The sequence below is a fragment of the Sapajus apella genome, unplaced genomic scaffold (genome assembly GCF_009761245.1).
Source record: "Sapajus apella isolate SASKATOON/1434 unplaced genomic scaffold, GSC_monkey_1.0 scaffold105, whole genome shotgun sequence".
NCBI lineage: Eukaryota > Metazoa > Chordata > Mammalia > Primates > Cebidae > Sapajus > Sapajus apella.
In genome coordinates, this window is record NW_022437045.1 from 2,136,354 (window position 1) to 2,160,358 (window position 24,005).

Below are 24,005 nucleotides of genomic sequence, written 5' to 3' on the forward strand. Positions count from 1 at the left end.
AATTAGCCCTTCCTTCTCACCCATCTCAATCCCTCCATCTAAATGCATGCGGCCCTTTGGGAGGCGAGGCGGGCAGATCAATGAAGGTTAGGCATTCAAGACCAGCCTGGCCAACATGGTGAAACCCTATCTCTACTAACAAAAGTAAATAAATAAATACAAAAATTAGCTGGGCATGGCAGCAGACACTTGTAATCTCAGCTACTCTGGAGGCTGAGACAGGAGAATTGCTTGAACCTGGGAGGTGGAGGCTGCAGTGAGCCAAGATCAAACCATTGAACTCCAGCCTGGGTGACCAAGCACCACTCCATCTCAAAAAAGAAAAAAAAATGCATTGGGTCACCCAGTACTTTACTTCATCAGGATAGCCAAAAAAGCACAAAAACAAAAAGCCGGTGATCCCAATACGGTGACATGCCAAAATGGCATGATCTTTGGAGAATGCCAGCACTCGAAACCATCTTGACTTAAAGCAGGATGCGACTTCCAAGTCAACTTTTTCACTTTGCTTCATTTCCCTTCACATTTACAGCCCCTGATCCTAAACTGGATTAACTGCACTGCACACAAACAGACACCAGATAAACAAAGGCAGTGACTTTATGTTTCTGTTCATTTTCAGTAAATGACTCAAAACAATAAGAAGCAAATGGACTTCAGGGATAAGGACAAATAGAACTTTTACTTAGAATACTCCTAAGTATCTTGGAGAATAACCGCCATCTGTGCATCTAAATCAAATTAAAGTATATACAGATGTTTACACCACAGACGTTCCTATGCGCTTCTTCAAAACTTAAGTCATGAGTTGGTAAAGAAATACAGCCAAGGCTGGGCACAGTGGCTCACGCCTGTAATCCCAACACTTTGGGAGGCCGAGGCAGGTGAATCATGAGGTCAGGTGTTTGAGACCAGCCTGGCCAACGTGGTGAAACCCCATCTCCACTAAAAATACAAAAATTAGTTGGGCGTGGTGGCAGGCACCTGCAATCCCAGCTACTTGGGAGGCTGAGGCAGGAGAATCACTTGAACCCGGGAAGCAGAGGTTGTAGTGAGCCGAGATCACGCCATTGCACTTCACCCCAGGTGGCAGTGCAAGACTCTATCTCAAAAAAAGGGAAAGAAAAAAAATAATAAATGCTGCCAAACTCTGGGAGCCATTTTCCTTTCTTCCAAGGATGTCAAAATGCATTACCTACAAGTATTATCTTCATGCAAAATAAATTATTAATAATAGGTGATGAGGGACTGTTGTGATTTGCCAAAACAAGGACTCAGCTGAATAAGAACAGAAAGCTGTGATTGAAAAGGTCCTGAGAGCAATCTCAACACTCGAGAGAAGGTCTGTCAGTGAGCACCTGTAGTAAAGGATTCAGTGTGGAGAATGACGTCATTTCAGATGCAGCAGTTACATCTCTAGTTCTGCCATGTTGTTGAGCATTCAAAGGGATCCTCACCTTTCCCACTAAGCTTTCTATGTGAATCCTTCATTCTGGATAAATGATACTTTGAAGGATTTCCAGCACTGCCCCCTCCAGTTTCTCTCCATGGAAAAGTACTACAAATTCTGGGCATTCCCCAGACCTCCTCCAAGTTCTCTGTATCTATTTCTTAGGGCGGTCGCTACACAACTTTTCTGCATGGAATAAAAATAGCCACAAGATCTAAACAAAGAATTTCTTGATTATCATCTGTCAGCAAAACAGTGAAGTTTCAAGGTGCCTTGAAACAATGTCAACATCCGTAATGAATCTAACCTCACTTAAGATCCTGTGTATCCATATTAGCAATGTGGTGGCCTACTGGTAACAGCCTTGAATGGACAGAATGACCTGTTGGCTTTTAAAAATGCAGATGCCCAGGTCCTACGCCTGAAGATTCTATCCATTAGGTCTGAGGCCTAGGAAGGTTCACATCTCATAAGCATCTCCTGGGATTCTAGTGCACGGCCTTACTAGCTGGGACTACAGGTCTGGGCCACTACACCTGGCTAATTTTTTTTTTGTATTTTTAGTAGAGAAGGGTTTTCAACATGTTGGTCAGGCTGGTCTTGAACTCCTGACCTTAAATGACCTGCCCACCTCAGCCTCCCAAAGGGCTGAGATTACAGGCGGGAGCCACCATGCCTGGGCTTTTTTTTTTTTTTTTTTTTGAGACGGAGTTTCGCTCTTGTTACCCAGGCTGGAGTGCAATGGCGCGATCTCAGCTCACCGCAACGTCCACCTCCTGGGTTCAGGCAATTTTTCTGCCTCAGCCTCCTAAGTAGCTGGGATTACAGGCACGTGCCACCAGCTAATTATTTTGTATTTTTAGTAGAGATGAGGTTTCACCATGTTGACCAGGATGGTCTTGATCTCTTGACCTCATGATCCACCCGCCTCGGACTCCCAAAGTGCTGGGATTACAGGCTTAAGCCACTGAGCCCTTTTTTGGCTTTTTAATCCACCGTGGATGGCATGGGCATCCTTTACCTTCTGGTATCCAATGACTCCTTCATTTTCTTTTCTGTTTTTTCTTTTTGGAGACAGTCTCACTCTGACACCCAATGATGTGCAATGGTGTGATCTCAGCTCACTGCAACCTCCACCTCTTGGGCTCAAGTGATCCTCCCACTCAAGTCAAAGTTTACTTTCCTAGTCTAGAACACCCCTGTTCTAGACTAACAAGACAGTTCAAATTGAAACTGCAAGTCTCTTCCTGATCCTGCCGTATTAGAGAATTCTAGATTCCAGAGTGAAGGATGGGTACAAACTGACACCTTACTTAAGGTTCAGTAAAAACTACACTCTCAGTCCTGTTTCCTAAACATCTTTTCTCCAGATGATTCCGGAAAATCCACAATTATAGATGGATTCCTTTGTCTTCTAATAGGTATTTCTAGACTGGATAATGCTTTAAAGTTTATTACACTCATTTATGCCTCAGTGTAAAACAGTTTATCAGGTATTTTCTGAAGGTTGTACCGAGGGTGAAGATATGAAAGGAAAGAAAATGAATGAGTTGGCCGGGCGTGGTGGCTCGTGCCTGTAATCCCAGCACTTGGAGAGGCCAAGGCAAGAAGATTGCTTGAGCCCAGGAGTTTGAGGCCAGCGTGGGCAATATGGTGAAATCCTGTCTCTACAAAAAATACAGAAATTAGCCAGGCATGGTGGTGCATGTCTGTAGTCCTAGCTACTTGAGAGGCTGAGGTGGGAGGATCGCTTGAGCCCAAGAGGTGGAGATTGCAGTGAACCGAGATCACACCATTGCACTCCAGCCTGGGTGACAGAATGAGACTGTCTCCAAAAAGTAAAAAAGGAAAGAAAAAGAAAATGAATAAGTCACCAGATACCAGAAGGCAAAGATGCTCATGCCATCCATGGTGGATTAAAAAGCCAAAAAAGGCCAGGTGCTGTGGCTCATGCCTGCAATCCCAGCCCTTTGGGAGGCTGAGGTGGGCAGATCATTTGAGGTCAGGAGTTGAAGACCAGCCTGACCAACATGGTGAAACCCCATCTCTACTAAAAATACAAAACAAATTAGCCAGGTGTGGTGGCACATGCCTGTAATTTCAGCTACTCGGGAGGCTGAGGAGGAGAATCGCTTGAACCCAGGAGGCTGAGGCTACAGTGAGCTGAGATCGCACCACTGCACTCCAACCTGGGCGACAGAGTGAGACTCCATCTCGGGGGGGGGGGGGGAAAACAGACAAAATAAAATAAAATCCAGGTCTATGCCAATCACCATAGACTGGGGAAGAAGACAATCTCTTGTATTTGCACTGAATCCTGTAGTTTAAAAAGTATTTTTTAACGTATTATTTAATATATATGTGTGGCTACACATCAAAGAAGCACTGAGAGGTAAAGACAGTTCTGTCCCAACAGATACACAGGGAATCATAAAGCTGTTTTTTGTTTGTTTGTTTTTTGAGACAGAGTTTTGCTCTTGTTGCCCAGGCTGGAGTGCAATGGCATGATCTCGGCTCACCACAACCTCCGCCTCCTGGGTTTAAGCGGGGAATCGTGAAGTTTTATCAAAAACACTTTAATAATCTTCAGCATTCATAGACCTCTCCACCCAAAGCTTGGGACAAAATACAGGTGAATTCACAGGAAGAACATGGACCCAGGGGCTTCCGTTTGTCAAAAAGGTGACAGGGCTGGGACACCCCAATAGCCCAAAGGAGACCTTATAAAAATCAAGATGTTTGTTGTCTGGATTATGCCTTATTAAGTTTCAAGACAACCAGTATCTCAATGAACTGTATACTGTAGAGTTCATTTAAAATTTAATTTGGTAGAAACGCAAAGGAAAAGTAACCTATGGCTACTCTATTTCAAAATGTTCCTGACCCTTCTTATTCTTATTCTGACTGGAGCATCTTGTTTTTTGAGACAGGGTTGCACTGTGACACCCCGGCTGGGGGTACAGTGGCATGCTGTTGGCTCACTGCAACCTCTGCTTCCCGGGCTCAAGTGATCCTCCCAACTCAGCCTCTCAAGTAGCTGGGACCACAGGTGCATGCCACCACTCCTGGTTAATTTTTGCATTTTTTTAGTAGAGACCAGGTTTTGCCATGTTGCTCAGGCTGGCCTCAAACTCCTAAGCTCAAAGAGATGCACCAGTGTAACAGTTAGTTTTATGTACTCACTTGATTGGGACATGAGGTGCCTAGCTATTTACTCGAACATTATTCTGGATGTGTCTGAGGATGTTTTGGGTGAGATTAACACTTAAATGGGTAGACTGAGTAATGTGGACTGCCCTCCCTAACGTGGGTGGGCTTCATCTGATCTGCTGACAGCCAGAAGGGAACAAAAAGGCTGACTCCCCCTAAAGGAATAGAGAACCCCTCCTCCCTGACACCTTCAAACTGGGACACTGGCTTTTTTTGGGGGGGGGGGAATTTGGCTTTGAACTTGAACTGAAACATGGGCTCTTCCCGAATCTTGAGTCTGCCAGTCTTCAGCCTAGAACTACGTGATCGGCTCTCTTCATTCGCATGCCTTAGACTCAGACTGAAACTATACCATTGGCTATCCCAGGTCTCCAGCTTACTGACTTGCTGTGCAGATCTTGGGACTTGCCCTTCTCCATAACCGTATGAACCTATTTCTTATTATAAATCTCTCTCTTTCTTTCTCTCCCTATACAAACACATACACACACCTCTTCCTGTATATACACATCCTACTGGTTCCATTTCTCCGGAGACCCCTGACTTACATAGCCCTCATCCCTGTAGATCTCTGTGGCAGACCCACCACCTTTACTCACATACCTATTCCCTACTGAAAGATAACATTCACCTTATTTCTAAGGTCATGGTTCTTTATAGAAAGAATCAGTCATGGAACTTAAATGAAGATTTGTGGTTGAATAAGAATCAATATGAAATATTTGACTTTTCTTTCCACAGACTCACCAAAGTTGTGGAGAGGAAATTGAAAGAATATTCAAGTAAAAATATGGTGAGGCCCCAGATTCAGATGCTCGGGTTCTTTGGAGGGAAGGAAGAGGAAGGAGGACTGGACCCACAGGCTCACAAGAGACCTTATCGTATTTAGAAAGGCTAACATTTTCAATGAAATTGCAAAGGAGTTGATATTACCATACCCTCATTTCTCAGCAGGGGTCACGTAAAAAGCTCGCCCTACCAGAGTAGCAGACCCAAAGCTGATTCTGATGTGAACAACATGTGGGGGACAGGGACATTCTCAAATAGCTACAATGGGGCCCCTGATTCCCAGGTCTTCTGACTCATAAGGCAGATGCCTGTGCACTATCCCAACAGTGACCTCAGCAACTTTCACTTACATTTTCACCTGTCAACTTTATCCCTGCCCATGTAGCCCCAGGTATTCTACAGAGAAGGAGGTTAAGACTACCACACTTTCATTTATGGCCCTATTTATATGGAACACTTTACATTCCAGTAAAGTGAATACATTTCAGCCTTGACATTCAAAGTCAGCCCAAATTTAAAGTAATGTTAACTTGAAGGAAAAACATTTAATTTAATTAATTAATTAATTTGTTTGAGACAGAGTCTCGTGCTGTGGCCCAGGGTGGAGTGCAGTGGCATGATCTAGGCTCACTGTAACCTTCGCCATTCTCCTGCCTCAGCCTCCCAAATAGCTGGGACTTCAGGCACATGCCACCACGTCCGGCTAATTTTTTGTATTTTTAGTAGAGACAAGGCTTCACCCTGTTGGTCAGGCTAGTATCAATCTCCTGACCTCATGATCTGCCTGCCTCAGCCTCCCAAGGTGCTGGGATTACAGGTGGGAGCCACCCCTCCCAGACAAGAAAAACATTTTATAACAATTCCTCAGAAGGTGGCATAAAGGAAAAGATAAAGATACATATTTTGAAGGGTAAAGGAAAAAATAAAAGGCAGTCTTTTAGCTATAATTTAGTTTAGAGATTCAGTACAGTTCAATGATAATGATAATCATCACTAAAATAGTCATGTATTACCTGACCACATTTATCAAAGTGTTTCTGGAGATTTTTTTTTTCTAACATTATCAAAAACTAAAATACTCAAAATCAGTCCCTTTTAATCCAAGATACCCCACCCTCTTTTTCTAAGTTTCTAGATGTTTCCTTATTTTTTTTTAAGAGATAAACATCAAGATATGACATAAAAAGAAAAACAACCAACACTTCCAGCTTAGTCAACATGGTGAAACCTCATCTCTATAAAAACTACAAAACTTAGCCAGGTGCAGCTGGCGCAAGCCTGTAGTCCCATCTATGCGGGAGGCAGATGGGGGAGGACAGCTGGAGCCCAGGAGGTCGAGGCCACGGTGAGCCTACACAGGGCCACTGCATGCTCCAGCCGGGGCGACAGAGTGAGATCCTGTCAAAAATAAAAATAAATCATTTCTACATAGATTGAGCTTTTGTTTCTTTTAATGTCCATGCTCAAAGTATAAAAATGACAAGACTTTCTTTTATTGTAATAAAGGAAGTTACCAATAACCAGATTACAGGGGAACACTCTCGTTTTTCAACACTGGCACAAATTCAATGCAAAATGTTCCTGTTGATTGCTAACACAGCTCCATTATTTAATGAACTCTGAAAGGTTAGGGTCTCCTGTAGTAAAGTGGGAGGGAGAGGGATGAAGTCTAATGCTAAAAATAACAAATGAATAAGTGATACATCTTTTAGAAAAGATGACAAGTACATTCCTGCCACACCCAGCAGTCCTAGAAAAATATTTTCTGCCATTTAGTCATTTAATCGCAGCATGTAGTCATTTGTCTATTACTAGGTCTGTCCTATAATTCATGTTCCTTTCTTGGTGTAAGAAGCTGAAAAACTCCCATTCCATACTTTCCAAATACTAAAACCTATCTTCATAGAAGAACCAGCCAGTGACACAGATTACACTAAAATTTACCAGTAGTTGGAACAACTGACTAAAGTTGAGAGATTTGGTTTTACTCTTTTTTCCTTTGAGATATAATTTCCATACCAAAAAATACACTCAGTTTTATAATCAATGTAATTCCCATCAAATCAACCTGAAAAATCCAAGTTATAAAAACAAGTAAATCAAGGATTCTATTCTTTTTTTGTTTTGTTTTTTGAGACAGTCTAGTTCTGTCGCCTAGGCTGTAGTGCAGTGGTGCAATCTCGGCTCATTGCAACCTCCGCCTCCCAGGTTCAAGCGATTCTCCTGCCTCAGCCTCCAGAGTAGCTGGGATTATAGGCATCCACCATCACACCCAGCTAATTTTTGTATTTTAAGTAGAGACGGGGTTTCATTGTGTTGGCCAGGCTGGTCTTGAATTCCTGACCTTGTGATCCGCCTGCCTCGGCCTCCCAAAGTGCACAATTCATCACCTGGTTTAGTTGGCAAGCAAAGCATCATCTGATTTACCCAAGTCTTAAGGAGCAGTAGAGCCCATGAATTAGGAGCACAGATTTGTGTCCAAATCCCAGCTCTGCCACTTACCAGCTGTGTGACATTAGCAAATGTACTTCTTGGAGCTCCAGTGATACAATCAGTTAGTAAACGATGCTTATACAGAAAGTGTATTTCTCGTCTGGGCACACTGGCTCACTCCTGTAATCCCAGCACTTTGGGAGGCCAAGACAGGAGGATCGCATGAGCCCAGGAGTTCAAGACCAACCTGGACACATACTGAGAACTTGTCTCTATTTTTTAAAATATTTTTTAATTCTAAAAAAGGAAAAAGAAGAGGAAGAGGAGGAGGAGAAGAAGAAGAAAAGAAATGTACTTCTCCTAAGGGTCTATTTAGTCATCCATCAAACAGGTGCTATATCTACATCTTTACCTTGTGGATTACTGTGAAACTACATATGATACTGGCCTCAGGGGTGAGCCCTGAGAAAACAGGGAGGGGGAGTGTCAGAACAGGGGTGCTGCTACCCAGAAGTGAAGCAGGGAGTCCTAGAACACTGGGGAGTGGGTGGGGACTGACTCAGAGAAGAACTCTGTTCCAGCAGTAAAGAGGAAAGCATCTTCGGACAGACGAGACAGAGGTGCATCCATACATTCATGAACTCAAGCAAAGCATCGAGGGTTCAGAGACGGAAAAGTCACGGTTCCTCCAGGAGCACGTGTTTTATAGCAAAAGCAACCTTGCACACAAAGAAACCGTTACAAAGCCACAGAGGAGAGCAGTGGCATAGACATGGAGAACTGTGGAAGGAGAGGGGGTTTCCTGCTGGAGTGGGAGAGAGGGTGGTCAAGGTCGGTGCCTTGGAGGAAGCAACTCCTAAACCCTTATTATAGTCGAGACAGGTGAGCCAGATGAAGAGGGCAGGAAGGGAACAGGGCACATTTGTGCACAGCACAGAAGTCCTCTCTGTCTGGGGAAAAACCCAAAGTAAGGAGCAGAATGGGGAGCTCAGGGATCCACAGGATGTCTGGAGTGGCAGATAAAGGTCAAGGTGGGGAGAGGTTATCAGGGACTTTATCTGGTAATCACAGGATCGCATGTGCTTTTCATTTTTTTATTTTCATTTTATTATATTTTTTGAGACATACTACTCTGTTGCCCAGGCTGGAGTGCAGTGGTGTGATCTCAGCTCATGGCAACCTCTGCTCCCTAAGTTCAAGCAATTCTCCTGCTTCAGCCTCCCAAGTAGCTTCTTTTTGTATTTTTAGTAGAGATGGGGTTTCATCAGGTTGGCCTGGCTGGTCTCGAACTCCTAACCTCAAGTGATCCGCCCACCTGGGACTCCCAAAGTGCTGGGATTATAGGTGTAAGACACCATGCCTGGCCAGATGTGCTTTTCAGATGCAATCCAGTCTGGCTGTTATATGGAAGATGCATCAGAAGAAGGGTGAAATTGGAGGCTTCTGCAGTGGTACCAGGACGAGAGAGTGACAGACAGCCCTACTTTCCCTGTCTACCTCTCACCACCTGCCTAAGGCCACACTGTCCTTGCTCCCGCTGTGCCTTGGCCTGGAAGACCCCTCTCCCTTCTCCTTTTGGCTAACTCCTCATTTTTCAAGAAGCAATTTGGCATTCTTCCTCCAGGGTCTTCCATGACTGCACATGAGGCTTCATTTCCTGTTTCCGTCTTCCACAGCCTGGAATGCCATGTGCAACAGAATCACTGTATTATGTCTAACCTGCATGCTCGACTGTCTGTCACCTGCTAGACTGACAGCGCCCTGAGGGCAGAGACAGTGACTTCTTTGAATTTCCAATCTGTGCACACTTGCCTGACCCAGAGGATGCACTGAACAAATGCTCATTGAACTAAACCAAATGTTCTTCTTCTCCTGCCAAAATCACTTCCAGCTGGGCACGTTGGTTCATGCTTGTAATCCCAGCACTTTGGGAGGCTGAGGTGGGAGGATCATTTGAGGTCAGGAGTTCAAGACCCGCTTGGCCAACATGGTGATACCCCATCTCTACCAAGATACAAAAATTAGCTGGGCGTGGAGGCACGCGCCTGTAATCGGCTGCCCGGGAGGCTGAGGCAGGAGAATCGCTTGAACCCAGGGGGTGGAGGTTGCAGTGAGACAAGATCGCACCACTGCACTCCAGCCTGGGCAACACAGCAAGACTCTGCAAAAAAAAAAGATGAAACAACACTTTCACTTTCACCATCTCACTATTGCCTGCAGAATAAAGTTCACATCTTCCCCCAACACGTCCACAACCTGGCTTTATCCCCCTCAAACGCCCTCACAAATATGCTGCTCTCCAACAGTTTGTTCCTCAAACTGCTTCCCCTCCATCATCCCCAAATACCTCATAGTACCCTCATATTTTCTCAAAGCTTTGTTCTCATTGTTCTGTTCAGCAGTTTCCAATTGTCTAAACGCAGTCCATCCTCTTTATAAAGATTTTAAAACTGTATTTAGATAAATATTTAAACTGAGGCCCAAGTTTTGCAAAACCCAGAGCAGTTCCAACCCCACCAGCAAGCCCTCCCTCCTTCCCCACCGAACCCGGGGTAGTCTAACCACCTCCCCGTCTCCAGCCTAATTAACCACGGGAAGCGGGCCTGGCTCCCCTGGGAATCGCACATAATGAGGCAGGAGGGGGGACGCCATTTGGGAGAATGCCAAGGCTGCCTAAGGGTGATGAGGTTTTGTCCCTGTTTACTTGTTTGAAATAATAAGCGGAAAGGAAAATAAAGTACTAACTGGACTTCATTTACAACTCTCCCTCCCTGAGAACTTCAAAGGCCATCTGACGTGTGGATGGCGGCATGATCTGGTCCACATTGGACACGCTCAAATGAAAGTTGCATCATCCTCCCCAGAAACACCCAAGGGGCCCAGGACACCCCAGAGCTTGTGACCACTGACAGTACGCAGCTCAGCCGGTTCGTTACAACTGTGATACTGCCTTTTTATTTCAAAAAGGAACTTCTCTACCCACATACTTCAAAGAAAACCTATTCCAGAGAATTTCTCTTGCATGATGTAATCTAGATTGTACATTCTATTTTTAGGCTAGAAATGACTCCATCTGAGGTTCTCAGATAAACCCGCTGGGGAGGAAGCTACATAAATAAATGTATATTTGTTGAGGTTTGAAAATGCTAAGTGGGTAAAGCACTGCTCTCTTTCAGACATTTTTAAAAGGGAGTTTAGAGAAAACTGAATGCTCAGGGGATATTTTGGAGACCCTGTCCCGATTGGTCTTGATCTGTAAATACCTTTGCTTCTGCAGCTTCACCTAACAGTTTTTTGTCCAATCTTATAAAAGCAATTCTAAGCAAGTACTTGTTCCCGCTAATGTTTCCCAGTCTTTGTGTGTGCACGTAAAAAGTAAACAGCTCTTGGCAAGACGTGGTAGTTTCACCCGCCACTTTGGGAGATGGAGGCAGGCAGATCCCCTGAGGTCAGGAGTTCAAGACCAGCCTGGACAACATGGTGAAACCCCAAATCTCTACTAAAAATACAAAAATTAGCTAGGTGTGGTAGAAGACGCTCCCAGCTACTCAGGAGGCTGAGGCAGGAGAATTGCTTGAATCTGGGAGGTGGAGGTTGCAGTCAGCCGAGATGGTGCCACTGCACTGCAGCCTGGGCGACAGAGCAAAACTCTGTCCACACACACACACACAATGTAAACAACTTTCTTTATGATCTGCTGACAAAGGAAGCAAGGACAACGGGCACAGCAAACATAACTCAGGCTACACGCTGCAAAGCCCTTCAGGAACTCGTGGCTAAATCATAATTTCAAAGAGTGAGTGCAATATGGTGAGGAGAATATTTTCAGGTAGAGTTTCTTTTTTTTTTTTTCTTTTTCAGAAAGAGGATCTTGCTGTGTTGCCCAGGTTGGTCTTGAGGTTCTGGCCTCAAGTGACTCTCCAGCCTCAGCTTTCCAAAGTGCTGGGATTACAGTGGTGGGTCACTGTTCCCAGCCAAGAATTTCTAAGATCAGTCCCAACTGGCTGTTACCGGGAACTCACAAGAACAACATGAGAAGGGAATGTGTGTGCGGCGGGGGCTGGGAGAAGAGGGCACGGGGAAGATGCAGGAAGGGGTTTTAGAGCCAGAGCTATGGGGAGAGGAGAACCAAAAATGAAAAATTAGTAGTATTAGGACGGTGTGCTTAAAATAACTAAAGTGATGATTCTGTCAAAGACTGGATAATGGGCCACAGTGATCATTCCTCTCATTCTTCAAAACAGCTTCTCTTCAGGCCACTCAACCATCCAGACCCCTGGATTTATGTAAGGCTTTATGTTAAAGTAACGTCCCGTCTTAATCAGAGAATAGCACCAACTATGATGTCATCAGTTAAACATGTACAAACTATGGACAAGAGAATATAATTACATTTAAAGGAAATTTAAGTTAAAAAAAAAAGTTTGCTTACCCTCCTTGTGGCCACAAAGAAACACACCCCCTCAACTGCCACCTCCACACACACGACAGGCTACAAGCCTCTCCATGCTGCCAAATGTCCCTTTTCTCTCCCGACACCTGAACACCCGACCCTATGCAAAGACCTGAAAACTCCAAGCTGGGCATCCCTTTGACAGGACTGAAATATGGCTCCAAAGTTAAATGTGACCCACGTATGCCTGAGGTTGCAATTGTTTGAATTTTTAAAATCAGACCTTGGGCCAGGCATGGTGGTTCATGCCTGTAATGCCAGCACTTTGGGAGGCCGAGGCAGGTGGATCACCAGAGGTCAGGAGTTCAAGACCAGCCTGGCCAACATGGTGAAACTCTGTCTCTACTAAAAATACAAAAATTAGCCGGGTGCAGTGGTATGTGCCTGTAATCCCAGCTACTCAGTAGGCTGAGGCAGGAGAATCACTTGAACTAGGGAGGTGGAGGTTGCAGTGAGCTGAGACCATGCCACTACACTCCAGCCTAGGCAACAAGAATGGAACTCCATCTCATTAAATTAATTAATTAATTGATTAAATCAGACCTTTGTGATGACCCTGAGCAGGAGGATATAAATAATTCCCACATACTTAGTGTTCCATTATTGGAACACTAGGCATACATGGGTTTAAGAGAGCCAGGAAAAGTTAAAACCGTACTTTTCTCAATTACAATCAGGATGAGATTTTTGACTGGGGTGCTCTGACACTCTGAGACACTCGAATCCAGGATAGACAGACTGTGGCTGCTGGATCCCGGAAAATCAGCACCAGGGGTGAGACATGGTACAAAGAAAACTCTGGGGAAACCCTGTCTCCTTCAGGCTCTTTGATCTGTCCCATCACCTCTCCCATGACCTGACACCCTACATTCCACACAGAGAGCTGGGAGGTAGAGCTGCACGGCCCCAGAAGCCGAACTCCTCCTAGTGTGCGCGGGTCCTGAGAGGACTCGAGCAGGGCTCGCAGGGACAGCGCTCCCTCCAGCAACATCAGCAGCTTTGTTCTTGGACCCCAAACGCCTCCCACTGCTTACATTCTTCCTGGCAGTTTCAGCTTCCTTGTTAAAACTATTTCTAACTTTGGAGTTTGCCAGCAGGTACTCTTTAAATAACAGCACATCCTGGTTGAGCAACAGCTCCATTCAGAGATGTAAATTACTGTCTTTAAGATTCTCTAGGATTGAAGAAAATTAGGCACCCCGGTATACATTTTCCATGTCAACTGCTGAACTACTATTGTGTCACTTGGGACCAGGCCCTTGTATCTGCACACCCAGCACAGCGCCCTCCACTGCACTGCCTGACACCTTTTGCCCCACTCTGTCCTCCAAGCTGTTACCTGATTAATCTTCCAAAGATACTGTCATCACGCTTTGTCCTCATCTTAAAAACCTATACCCCCTCTTGAATGCAGAGTATAAAATAAACCTTACCATCTAAGCCTTGCATACAAGACCACTATGGGCTGAATGTGTCCCTCCAAAATACGTACATTGAAATCTTTTTTTTGTGGGATAACAGAGATTCACTCTGTCACCCAGACTGGAGTGCAGTGGCACAATCTCGGCTCACTGCAACCTCTGCCTCCCAGGTTCAAGCGATTCTCCTGCCTCAGCCTCCCGAGTAGCTGGAACTACAGGTGCATGCCACTACGCCCGACTAATTTTTTGTATGTTTAGTAGAGACAGGGTTTCACCATGTTAGCCAGGATGGTCTCGATCTACTGACCTCGTGATCTGCCCACCTCATTGCTTTAGGTGATGGTATTAGGAAATGGGGATTTTTTTTTTTTTTTTTTGACAGAGTCTCACTGTCGCCTGGGCTGGAGTGCAGTGGAGAAATCTCAGCCTCTGCCTCCTGGGTTCAGGCAAATCTCCTGCCTCAGCCTCCGAAGTAGCTGGGATTACAGGTGCCCACCACTAAGTCCAGCTAATTTTTTTGTATTATTAGTAGAGACGGGGTTTATGTTGGCCAGTCTGGTCTCGAGCTCCTGACCTCATGATTCACCCACCTTGGCCTCCCAAAGTGGTGCGATTACAGGCCTGAGCCACCGTGCCTGGCTATGGGGCCTTTTTAAAAGGGGCAGTGATTATGTTATTGTTACAACTGCAATTTATAGGTGTAGTGGGAATATGTTATCATAGTTACTGTAAGTGCAACTGTCTGCCAAAATGCCCAGAATGCCCAAATCTGTTTACACTAACTGTGTTGGGATATTCCAATTTAGGATGACATCACATGCTAGGGCGCACCAACCTTCAAGACAACCAGACACAGGTGGATAACCACACAGGGACTATAAAAAGAGAAGCCCTCAGTCAGCTCGGCCTACTCTGCTGAGACAGACTCGTGCGGACGAGACGCCGCCACTCAGAAAGGGACCCGGAGTCAGGCTTGCCATCTCCTCGACTGGACGCTTCAGCCTCAGCATTCCAGCCTCGATGCCAGAGGAAGCTACTACCAGATGCCTGAGGACCTCTGCGACCAAACCTGTGCCTATTCATCTAAGATCCCCAACCTGCTCCTACCAGGGTGAAAAACAGGAGTTGCGTGTAGGGAGAATGGGGCTAAAACATCTATCTTTGTTCAGAATTGTTTGCGTGCCAATAAACCAAGTGATTCAAGCATTCGGTTACGGGGTCTTTCATCCTTTGCTGCTTAATCCACTGTGCAGGACAGTCATAATGGCAGAGCCCTCATGATAAGGGGGAATGGCCTTATAAAAGGAGGCCCAGAAAGATCCCTTGCCCCTTTTGTCATGCGAGAATACAGTAAGAAGATGCTTCTACAAAACCAGGAAGCAGGGCCTCGCCAGACACTGAATCTGCCAGCCTCTTGGACTTCTCAGTCTTCGGAACTCTGAGAAATAAATTGCTCTTGTTCATAAGCCACATGGTTTACCTTACTTTGTTACAGACCAAGACACAGATTGAACCAGCTGCACTGCCTGTCCAACCTGACTGCCAACTCTCAGCACTTCCCAACCAGAGCCTCTGACTCCAGTGTGCTCCAGAGCCCCAAGCCACCACTCTGTCACTTCATGCTTATCTCTCCATGCTCACCCAATCCCCTCCAGCCTGGAAATCCTTCACACCTCTTAACAATGTTTTAACACCATCCAGGAACCCTTCATTTCCTCAGGGGCACAGTACAACCTCAACCCCCTGATCTCCCATCATATTTGATAACTACACCAGCTGTCACTTAACTTAGGCCATTTTAGAATGTCCTTTAGTTTCATGTTCATAAGGCTGGCTCTCCAACTAAATGATAATTTCTTAGCAACGGGGTCCATATTTTATAATTATTTTTATTTATTTAAGCCAAATGCATCTATTAGGTACACCAGCGTTTACAGATGGGAAAATAAGCAAAAGAGAAAGAACTGGGAAGGGAGAAAGACAACAGCAGACATGAGCAAAGGAGGAGCAAAGGCAGACATAGTCAGAAGATTAATGAGGGGCAGAGGTGGGAATTATTTGGTTATTTTGCTATTGCCAGTTGATGCAGTGTTCCAAATTCTCAATGTATCAATGAATGCATGCCTTTGATCAGTTTCCTATTTCTAGACCGAATTTTTTTCCTACTCATGCTGAATTCTTTTTTTTTTTGAGACAGTCTCATTCTGTCCCCAAGCTGGAGTGTGATGGCACAATCTCGGCTCACTGCAACCTCCGCCTCTCTCAGGTTCAAGCGATTCTCCTGCCTCAGGCTCCTGAGTAGCTGGGATCACAGGTACCCACCACCATGCCCAACTAATTTTTGTATTTGTAGTAGAGATGGGTTTTACCACGTTGGCCAGGCTGGTCTCGAACTCCTGACCTCAGGTGATCCGCCTGCCTCTGCCTTCCAAAGTGCTGGGATTATAGGCGTCGGCCACTGCGCCCAGCCTCATGCAGAATTTTTCATATATACACAGATGAAAAAATTTCCAAACAAGGTTAAACATTCAGACATAAACAGAGATACGATGTAATTTGCAATTTAAATAAAACAAATTCCTTTCCAATAAGTCACAATACGTCTAAATTGTTGTGTTACCATGAATTTTTTTTTCTAAAGAACCTGGTTTCTCTATAATAACTTCCCAAGTAATTAAAGGAAGAAAAATTCAAGAACCTGCCCACTATCTATCTTCATCTCATTCCTCATTCAAGCTCCCAGGTCATTTCATAGTTGATTAGTTGTTTTGGGGGAGCTGCTGTGGATTCTACAGTGTATCACCCGGATCCCCCTTCAAAACAGAGGCATTCTTTCCCTCTTCCAGCTCACACAGATCCCCTCGTGGAAGGTGACGTCTGCTGAAGGGAACTGCCTTGCCTGGCTGGCCTGAGAGGAACACGGCTGGCCACCTGTTGCCTCCAAACTCTGAATGGCCCTCCCAGCTCCACAGCTCGCCGTGGGACAGGCTGCATCATAAGGGAACTTGTCCCCAGATCCTGCTCCCTCGCTCCAGCTGGAGTTGTCCCTAAGAGCATTCCCAGTAAAACTTCTCACATCTAAATCTCTCTCAAGGTCTGTCTCCTAGGAAACCTGACTTAAGATAGGGCTGCTAGAAATTCCACTAACACTTGTCTAAGTGTTTAGGTCATCTGAGCAAAGGGAAGTAAAAATTTTCAAACTGCTTCCCCTCTCTAAAATGCAAACGGCATAGGAAGCAGCCATTTATTCTAAGAATGTGGAACCGGAGCAGAGAAAAGAAAGCATTTCATTAGCTGCTTCTCTGTTATAAACAGAAAAATTACTCGTTTTCTGTAATCCACAAACACAGAAACAGCTATGTTATACCAAACCACTTTTTCCAAAGCCATCATATTAGAATCTTTCCTATCTAAACTTCTAGTGGTTTTATTGCAGAGGTTTTTTTTTTTTTTTCAGAAAACAACAATATGAGTGAATCCACCAGGCCAGAAGGCACTATTCAAATTACAAATTAAGTTTTGGGGCCAGGCGCAGTGGCTCACGCCTGTAATCCCAGCACTTTGGGAGGCAGAGGCAGTTGGATCACCTGAGGTCAGGAGTTCGAGACTAGTCTGACAAACATAGTGAAACCCTGTCTCTACTAAAAATATAAAAAATTAGCTGGGCGTGGTAGCAGGTGCCTGTAATCCCAGCTACTCAGGAGGCTGAGGCAGGAGAATCACTTGAACCTGGGAGGCGGAGGTCGTGATGAGCCAATATTGCACCATTGCACTCCAGCCTGGGCAATAAGAGCGAGACTCCATCTCAAAAAAAAAAAAAAAAAAGAAAAGAAAAGAAAAAGAAAAAAGAAGAAAAAATGAGAAATTAAGTTTTGGTCACAAAATATTTCAGTATATACGTGGAGCCACCAAAGATTGTAAAGCATATCATATCACCCATGTCACAACACGGCAAACATTAGGTACCTAAAAGGAAAAGCCACAGAAACTATTTCCCCCAGGGTGTAAGAAATACCACCAACAAGTGAGCCAAAAAATACCACCAAGTCACTGCACAAGTGATGTGAGCAATGGAAGGAAACACAGGTGTACACAAACAGTACCTGGTTCTCTATGGCTTTCCTGTTCTTTGGGTCGCTCACCACGGAGAGCTGCAACTCTGCCATCTTCCTCATCTTGCTGTCCATGTCTATCTTCTGAAGCAGGTTTTTGGTCTGGTTCTTCAGCAGCCGCACTGTGTCCTCTTTCCCATGCTTCTTTGCAAAAAGTGATGCACAAGCGGAGTGTATGGCAGTGACCCAGTTTTCTAGATCTGTCTGGCTGGTGGCCTGCACACAGAGAGGGAGAAAACCTGTTTCAGATCATTTTACCCCAAAAGTGCCCTCCAAAATGGCAGGCTGGGCTTGGATGTGTAAACCCAAGAAGTACTTGCACTCCGGAAAAGCTGTTTAATTTCGAAAACACATTCAACCATTCAACTCAGGTTCAGAGGGACTCAGAGAAGATCAGGGGCAGAGCAGAAAGCATCCTAGAACCCTGAATAGGACAGAAACTAAAGCTAGAAACAAGCGCTGGCCCACAACACAGGAGCGATAAGGACAACGGGGTAGACACAGTCATGAAACACTGTGCCACTCTCTAAAAGGATGCTTGGCTGGGCGCGGTGGCTCATACCTGTAATCCCAGCACTTTGGGAGGCCGAGATGGGCGGATCACCTGAGGTCAGGACTTGGAGACCAACCTGGCCAGCATGGTGACACCCTGTCTACTAAACAAACAAAAATTAGCCAGGCATGGTGGCATGCACCTGTAATCCCAGCTACTTGGGAGGCTGAGACATGAGAATCGCTTGGACCCGGAAGGGGGAGGTTGCAATGAACTGAAATTGCGCTACTGTACTCCAACCCGGGTGACAGAGCGAGACTCCGTCTCATAAATACATACATACATACAAACATAAAATACAAAAATTAGCTGGGTGTGGTATGCACACCTGAAATCCCTGCTACTTGGGAGGCTGAGACAGGAAAATCACTTGAACCCAGGAGGCGGAGGTTGCAGTGAGCTGAGAGCACGCCATTGCACTCCAGCCTGGGCAACAGAGCAAGACTTTGTCTCAAAATGAACAAATAAATAAAAGGATGCTTGTCTTCAGAATTTTAACAGAATGAGCAAACATTAGGACTAGAATATGAAATTTTGAAACCTGGATATAAAATTACATCTACAGTATGGCCTCAATACAAAAAAGTATAAATAAAAGTATATTGAGGGTAAACAAAATAATGCTATTGTCTTTGAATACAGGAAGCTTCCTCCTTTCTCTACTTTTCAATGACTTCTAACACAAAGACAATATACTATTTTTATAAAAGAAAAATATTTTATTTTTGGCTGGGCACAGTGGCTCACGCCTGTAACCCCAGGACTTTTGAGCCCAGAAGTTCAAGACCAGCCTAGGGAACATAGTGAGTCCCCATGCCAATTAAAAAATAATAATAGGCACAGTGCAGTGGTGCATGCCTGTAATCCTAACACTTTGGAAGGCCAAGGCAAGCAGATCACCTGAGGTCAGGAGTTCAAAACCAGCCTGGCCAACATGGTAAAACCCCATCTCTACTAAAAACACACAAAGAAAAGAAAAAATTAGCCAGTTGTGGTGGGGGGCACCTATAATCCCAGCTACTTGGGAAGCTGAGGCAGGAATTCAAGAATTGCTTGAACGCAGGAGGTGGAGGTTGCAGTGAGCTGAGATCACATCACTGTACTCCAGCCTGGGCAATAGAGCAAGGCTCCATCTCAAATAATAATAAATTTTTTAAAGAAAAAATATTTTAAAAACAATAAAGTTTGAATGAAGCAGAGTAGGCAAACAGGTACAATTCTAAGCAGACTGAAAAGTACTTTCAGTTCTCTTGATGTCCAGAAATAACCACATACATTGGAGTCACAGAGTCAGACCTCAAGTGGCCTCTGGGATCACAAAATAGGACCACCTGGGAAAACTCTGTTGTTGTTATTATTGCTGAGACAGGTCTCACTGTGTCTCCTGGGTGGGAGTACAGTGGCACAATCATAGCTTACTGCAACTTTGACCTCCTGAGCTCAAACGATCCTCCCACCTCAGCCTCCCAAGTAGCTGGGACCACAGGCATGCACCACCATGACCCACTAATTTTTTTATTCTTTTGCAGAGATGGGGCCTCGCTATGTTGACCAAGCTGATTTCAAACTCCTGGTCTCAAGCCATCTTCCTGCCTCAGCTTCCAAAGTGCTGGGATCACAGGAGGGAAAACTTAAAACTAAGGACGTTTTGCCTGAATCACAAAATAAAACATTCATTTCACACCTACCACTAAGAAGCCCACATACAATTCACCTAAGATTTTGCTTTTTTTTTTTTTTAAACTTCCCTACAATTCAGACTAACATAAATTGATTACTTTGCTTTAAAGCATCATAGAAGGTTTTAAGTAACCTTTCTGTTAGGAAAATGAAAATTAAATCTCAGGCCCCGGCTCTAGTTAGTCAAGTCAATTTGGGAAAGCAGTACAACTAAAGGCCCAGGGAGTTTACCCAGTGCTGGTCCCAGGAGGAGCACTTCAGAGCATTCTAGACTTCCAAAGTCAGCCTAGAGGACAGTTACTCTGCAGGGCTTCTGAGGGCACCCGGCACCATCTTTGAGAGATCTAAACCCAGGCTTTATGAGGCTTTCCATAAAACTTGCAGTCAGATGGAAACTTCAGCCAACACTGTGTCTGTGTCAAGTGCTGGATATAGGCTGGGAGGTATTTAAGAAGCACAGTTCACTTCCCAGATATCACTCTCACCTCTTCTGAATTAATAACCATAATTACCATTTCGTTAGCACTTAACACACACACATGATGCTATTTACTCTTACAGCGACCCTATAAGCCATTATTATCCTACTGGTCAATGGGCCTAAAGCTCAGAGAAGTCTGCTACATGCTCCAAGATCACTTACAAACTCAACACTAATAAAAGCACCAGGATTCAAACCTAAGCCTGGCCCCAGTGCCGGTGGCTCAGTACCACCATGCTCTATGACATCCCATCGGCTAGAAAGTCACTGAAAATTCTTAACAGTAGATACCCTGAATCTTAAGATCCTAAGACCTCTTCCACAGGGAAAGGAGATCTCATAGCATTTGCCTATGAGGGTTTTCCTGAAAATCTTTGACATCCACTGAGATTTGTGGGAAGAACCCAAGCCTCTCCCATCAATATTCTCCAAACTTCATTTAAAAAGTCCCAAATCTGGCCAGGCGCGGTGGCTCAAGCCTGTAATCCCACCACTTTGGGAGGCCGAGGCGGGTGGATCACAAGGTCAAGAGATCGAGACCATCCTGGTCAACATGGTGAAACCCCATCTCTACTAAAAATACAAAAAATTAGCTGGGCATGGTGGCGCATGCCTGTAATCCCAGCTACTCAGGAGGCTGAGGCAGGAGAATTGCCTGAACCCAGGAGGCGGAGGTTGCGGTGAGCCGAGATCGCGCCATTGCACTCCAGCCTGTGTAACAAGAGCGAAACTCCGTCTCAAAAAAAAAAAAAAAAGCCCCAAATCTGAGAATCTTGACCCTTGCACTCACTGGATCACAAACTACTCCAGAACAAGGATCATGATTTTTTCTCTTTGTGTCCCAATGAGCATCTCCTGGGCCACAGCCTGAGACTTCAGAGGCACCTGAAAAATGCCCTTTGTGTGAATGACTGCACTGGTGATGGCCCAGTGACCTTGACAGTCAGCAGAGGCCAATTTCTCTTGCTTAAGGCCAAATCCAAAGCCTGACTAAGCATTCATTTGATTTCATTTCCAAGTTTTGCCTTTTCTGTTCCTTCTTATTCTAGCAATGCATAAGCTATTTTCTTTTTTGTTAAGATGGAGTTTTGCTCTGTCGCCCAGGCTGGAGCGCAATGGCATGATCTCAGCTCACCACAACCTCCGCCTCCTGGTTTCAAGCGATTCTCCTGCCTCAGCCTCCTGAGTAGCTGGAATTACAGGCTCCCACCACCACACCCAGCTAATTCTTTCATATTTTTAGTAGAGACGGGGTTTCACCATGTTGGCCTGGCTGGTCTTGAACTGGTGACCTCAGGTGATCCATCCGCTTCGGTCTCCCAAAGCACTGGGATTACAGGCGTGAGCTACTGCACCCAGTTGCAATACATAAGCTATTACCTCCAGTTACAAAGTACCAGCAGTACCTGGAAAAGGTAGACATCTCCAAAGGAGTTGCTGAGGCAGAACACGTTTTCTTTCTTGGGATGTTCTGGAACAGACTGCACTATGCTGTCTTCCGCAAACAGAGCACACCGAGGGGCACCGCTCTGATCCATGGAATTCTTCCCATACGTCTCATAGAACAGCAGCGTGCATCCTGTGAAACAGAGAAGCAAAAAAACATCCTGGTCAGGCCTGGAGATGCGGGAAAGGACTGGGAAGGTAAGTGACAGTTTTAAAAACACGTGAGTGAGACAATCATGTGATAGAAACATGGTAAACAAGGAAAAGTGGCATCCGAAGCACACCTAGTTGTATCAGAATGAACCTGAATGAAAATGAGATGTCTTTGTAAATGTCATATCAGTAGTAACAATACCAAACAGTAAGCCATTGCTTAACTCTTCCAAATACTCCACAGGTACTGGCTCAATTAATCCCCATAGAGCCCTAAGGCAGGCACGGGTATTTAGCCCACTCTGCTGTAACCCAAAAAGTATCTGGGACGTCTCGATCCATTGAGAAGTTTATTTTGCCAAGGTTAAGGACATGCCCGAAAGAAGAGAACACAGAATCACAGAAACAGTCTGCAGTCTGTGCCTTTCTCCAAAGATGATGCTGAGGGCTTTAATGTTTAAAAATTAAAAGTGGGCTGGAGGGGAAAGAGGGAGAGTGTGTAATCCACCTGCTGCAAGGGAAAAGGAGCAGGCAGGGAAAGTGTCAATCACATAATCATCCAGCACTTGGTGAATCAGTACTTTAGATAAGATAAGGTGATGGCCAGGCATGGAGATTCATGCCTGTGATCCCAGCACTTTGGGAGGCCGAGGCAGGTGGATCATGAGGTCAAGAGATAAAGACCATCCTGGCCAACAGGGTGAAACCCCATCTCTACTAAAAATACAAAAAATAGCTAGGTGTGGTAGAAGACACCTGTAATCCCAGCTACTCAGGAGGCTGAGGCAGGAGAATCACTTGAACCCAGGAGGCGGAGGTTGCAGTGAGCCAAGATTGCACCACTGCACTCCAGCCTGGCAACAGAGCAAGACTCTGTCTCAAAAAAAAAAAAAAAAAAAAAAGTAGCTAGCTCCCTGTAGGGATATTTAACCTTTTATCTATAGCTGCTGCTTAGGAGCAAAAGGAAAGGCAGCTTCTTGCATGACAGCTTTTGGCTTATTTTCCTTCTGGCATCATGAATTGGGGGCCCCAGCCTTTATTTTCCTTTCACACTACAAATGAGAAAACTGAGAGATCGAATCACTTACAGGGGTCCCACCACTGCACTGTGGAGCAGCAGGGACGTGAACTCAGGCCCTCTGGCCCCAAAACCCTCGTCCTTAAACACAACACCACATTATTTAGGGAATCTCGATGTGAGAGTCCGAAAAAAATGTCATACTCACTTATTCCATCAACAATCAATGAACAAGAAACTGGACCTACCTGCAGAACTTTGGCATTTATGAGAAAGTACCCAGCTTATTCTCCAAATGCCATGTAAAATAACTTAATTTTTAGTATTTCCTTTTATCTCACAGTAATAGAAAACACTGTTTGAGGGAGAAAAGTCAAACTAAATATGCCTGAATTTTAAAACAATACTCTAAAAACAATACAACATATGCTTTCAGGTACTTATGTTTCTCCTCATATGTTAATAAAGTATTGCGGGTAGAAGTTATTAAGAGTTTGCTTCATTAATTAGAAATTGCATTATAATTATTAGACACAATTTTAAGCAAATTAATGCTTCTAAGATGCTCACAGGTGTGTTCTCTTGTATGAGTTGACTATCCCCTCAAATCTGTATCCTCTTAACTGTTTTGACCACTTCTTACATGCCAATCTCCAGCATATGAATAACAATGACACGCCCACCATCCAGGTGCTTCAGAAGCACCTTTCACATTGACAGGAAAGAAACACCAGCCCGCCTTCACTGTGAATAAACACCTGGGCTTCGCTCAACGGTACTTTACCCTACTGTGCTTGTGTCCTCAT

At 44.8% G+C, this 24,005-nt stretch overlaps 1 protein-coding gene across 7 annotated transcripts in view; it reads right to left on the reverse strand.

Annotated features, from left to right (window-relative positions):
- TIAM2 (TIAM Rac1 associated GEF 2) overlaps positions 1-24,005 on the reverse strand; it is a 241,044-nt gene that overhangs the window by 95,575 nt on the left and 121,464 nt on the right. For all 7 annotated transcript variants that reach the window (XM_032258743.1, XM_032258733.1, XM_032258736.1 and 4 more), the window contains 2 exons: positions 21,989-22,161; positions 17,860-18,084 (listed from right to left, as the gene is read on the reverse strand). In XM_032258743.1, coding sequence (XP_032114634.1) covers positions 17,860-18,084; positions 21,989-22,161 — 398 coding nt within the window. The remainder of the gene's footprint in view (positions 1-17,859; positions 18,085-21,988; positions 22,162-24,005) is intronic.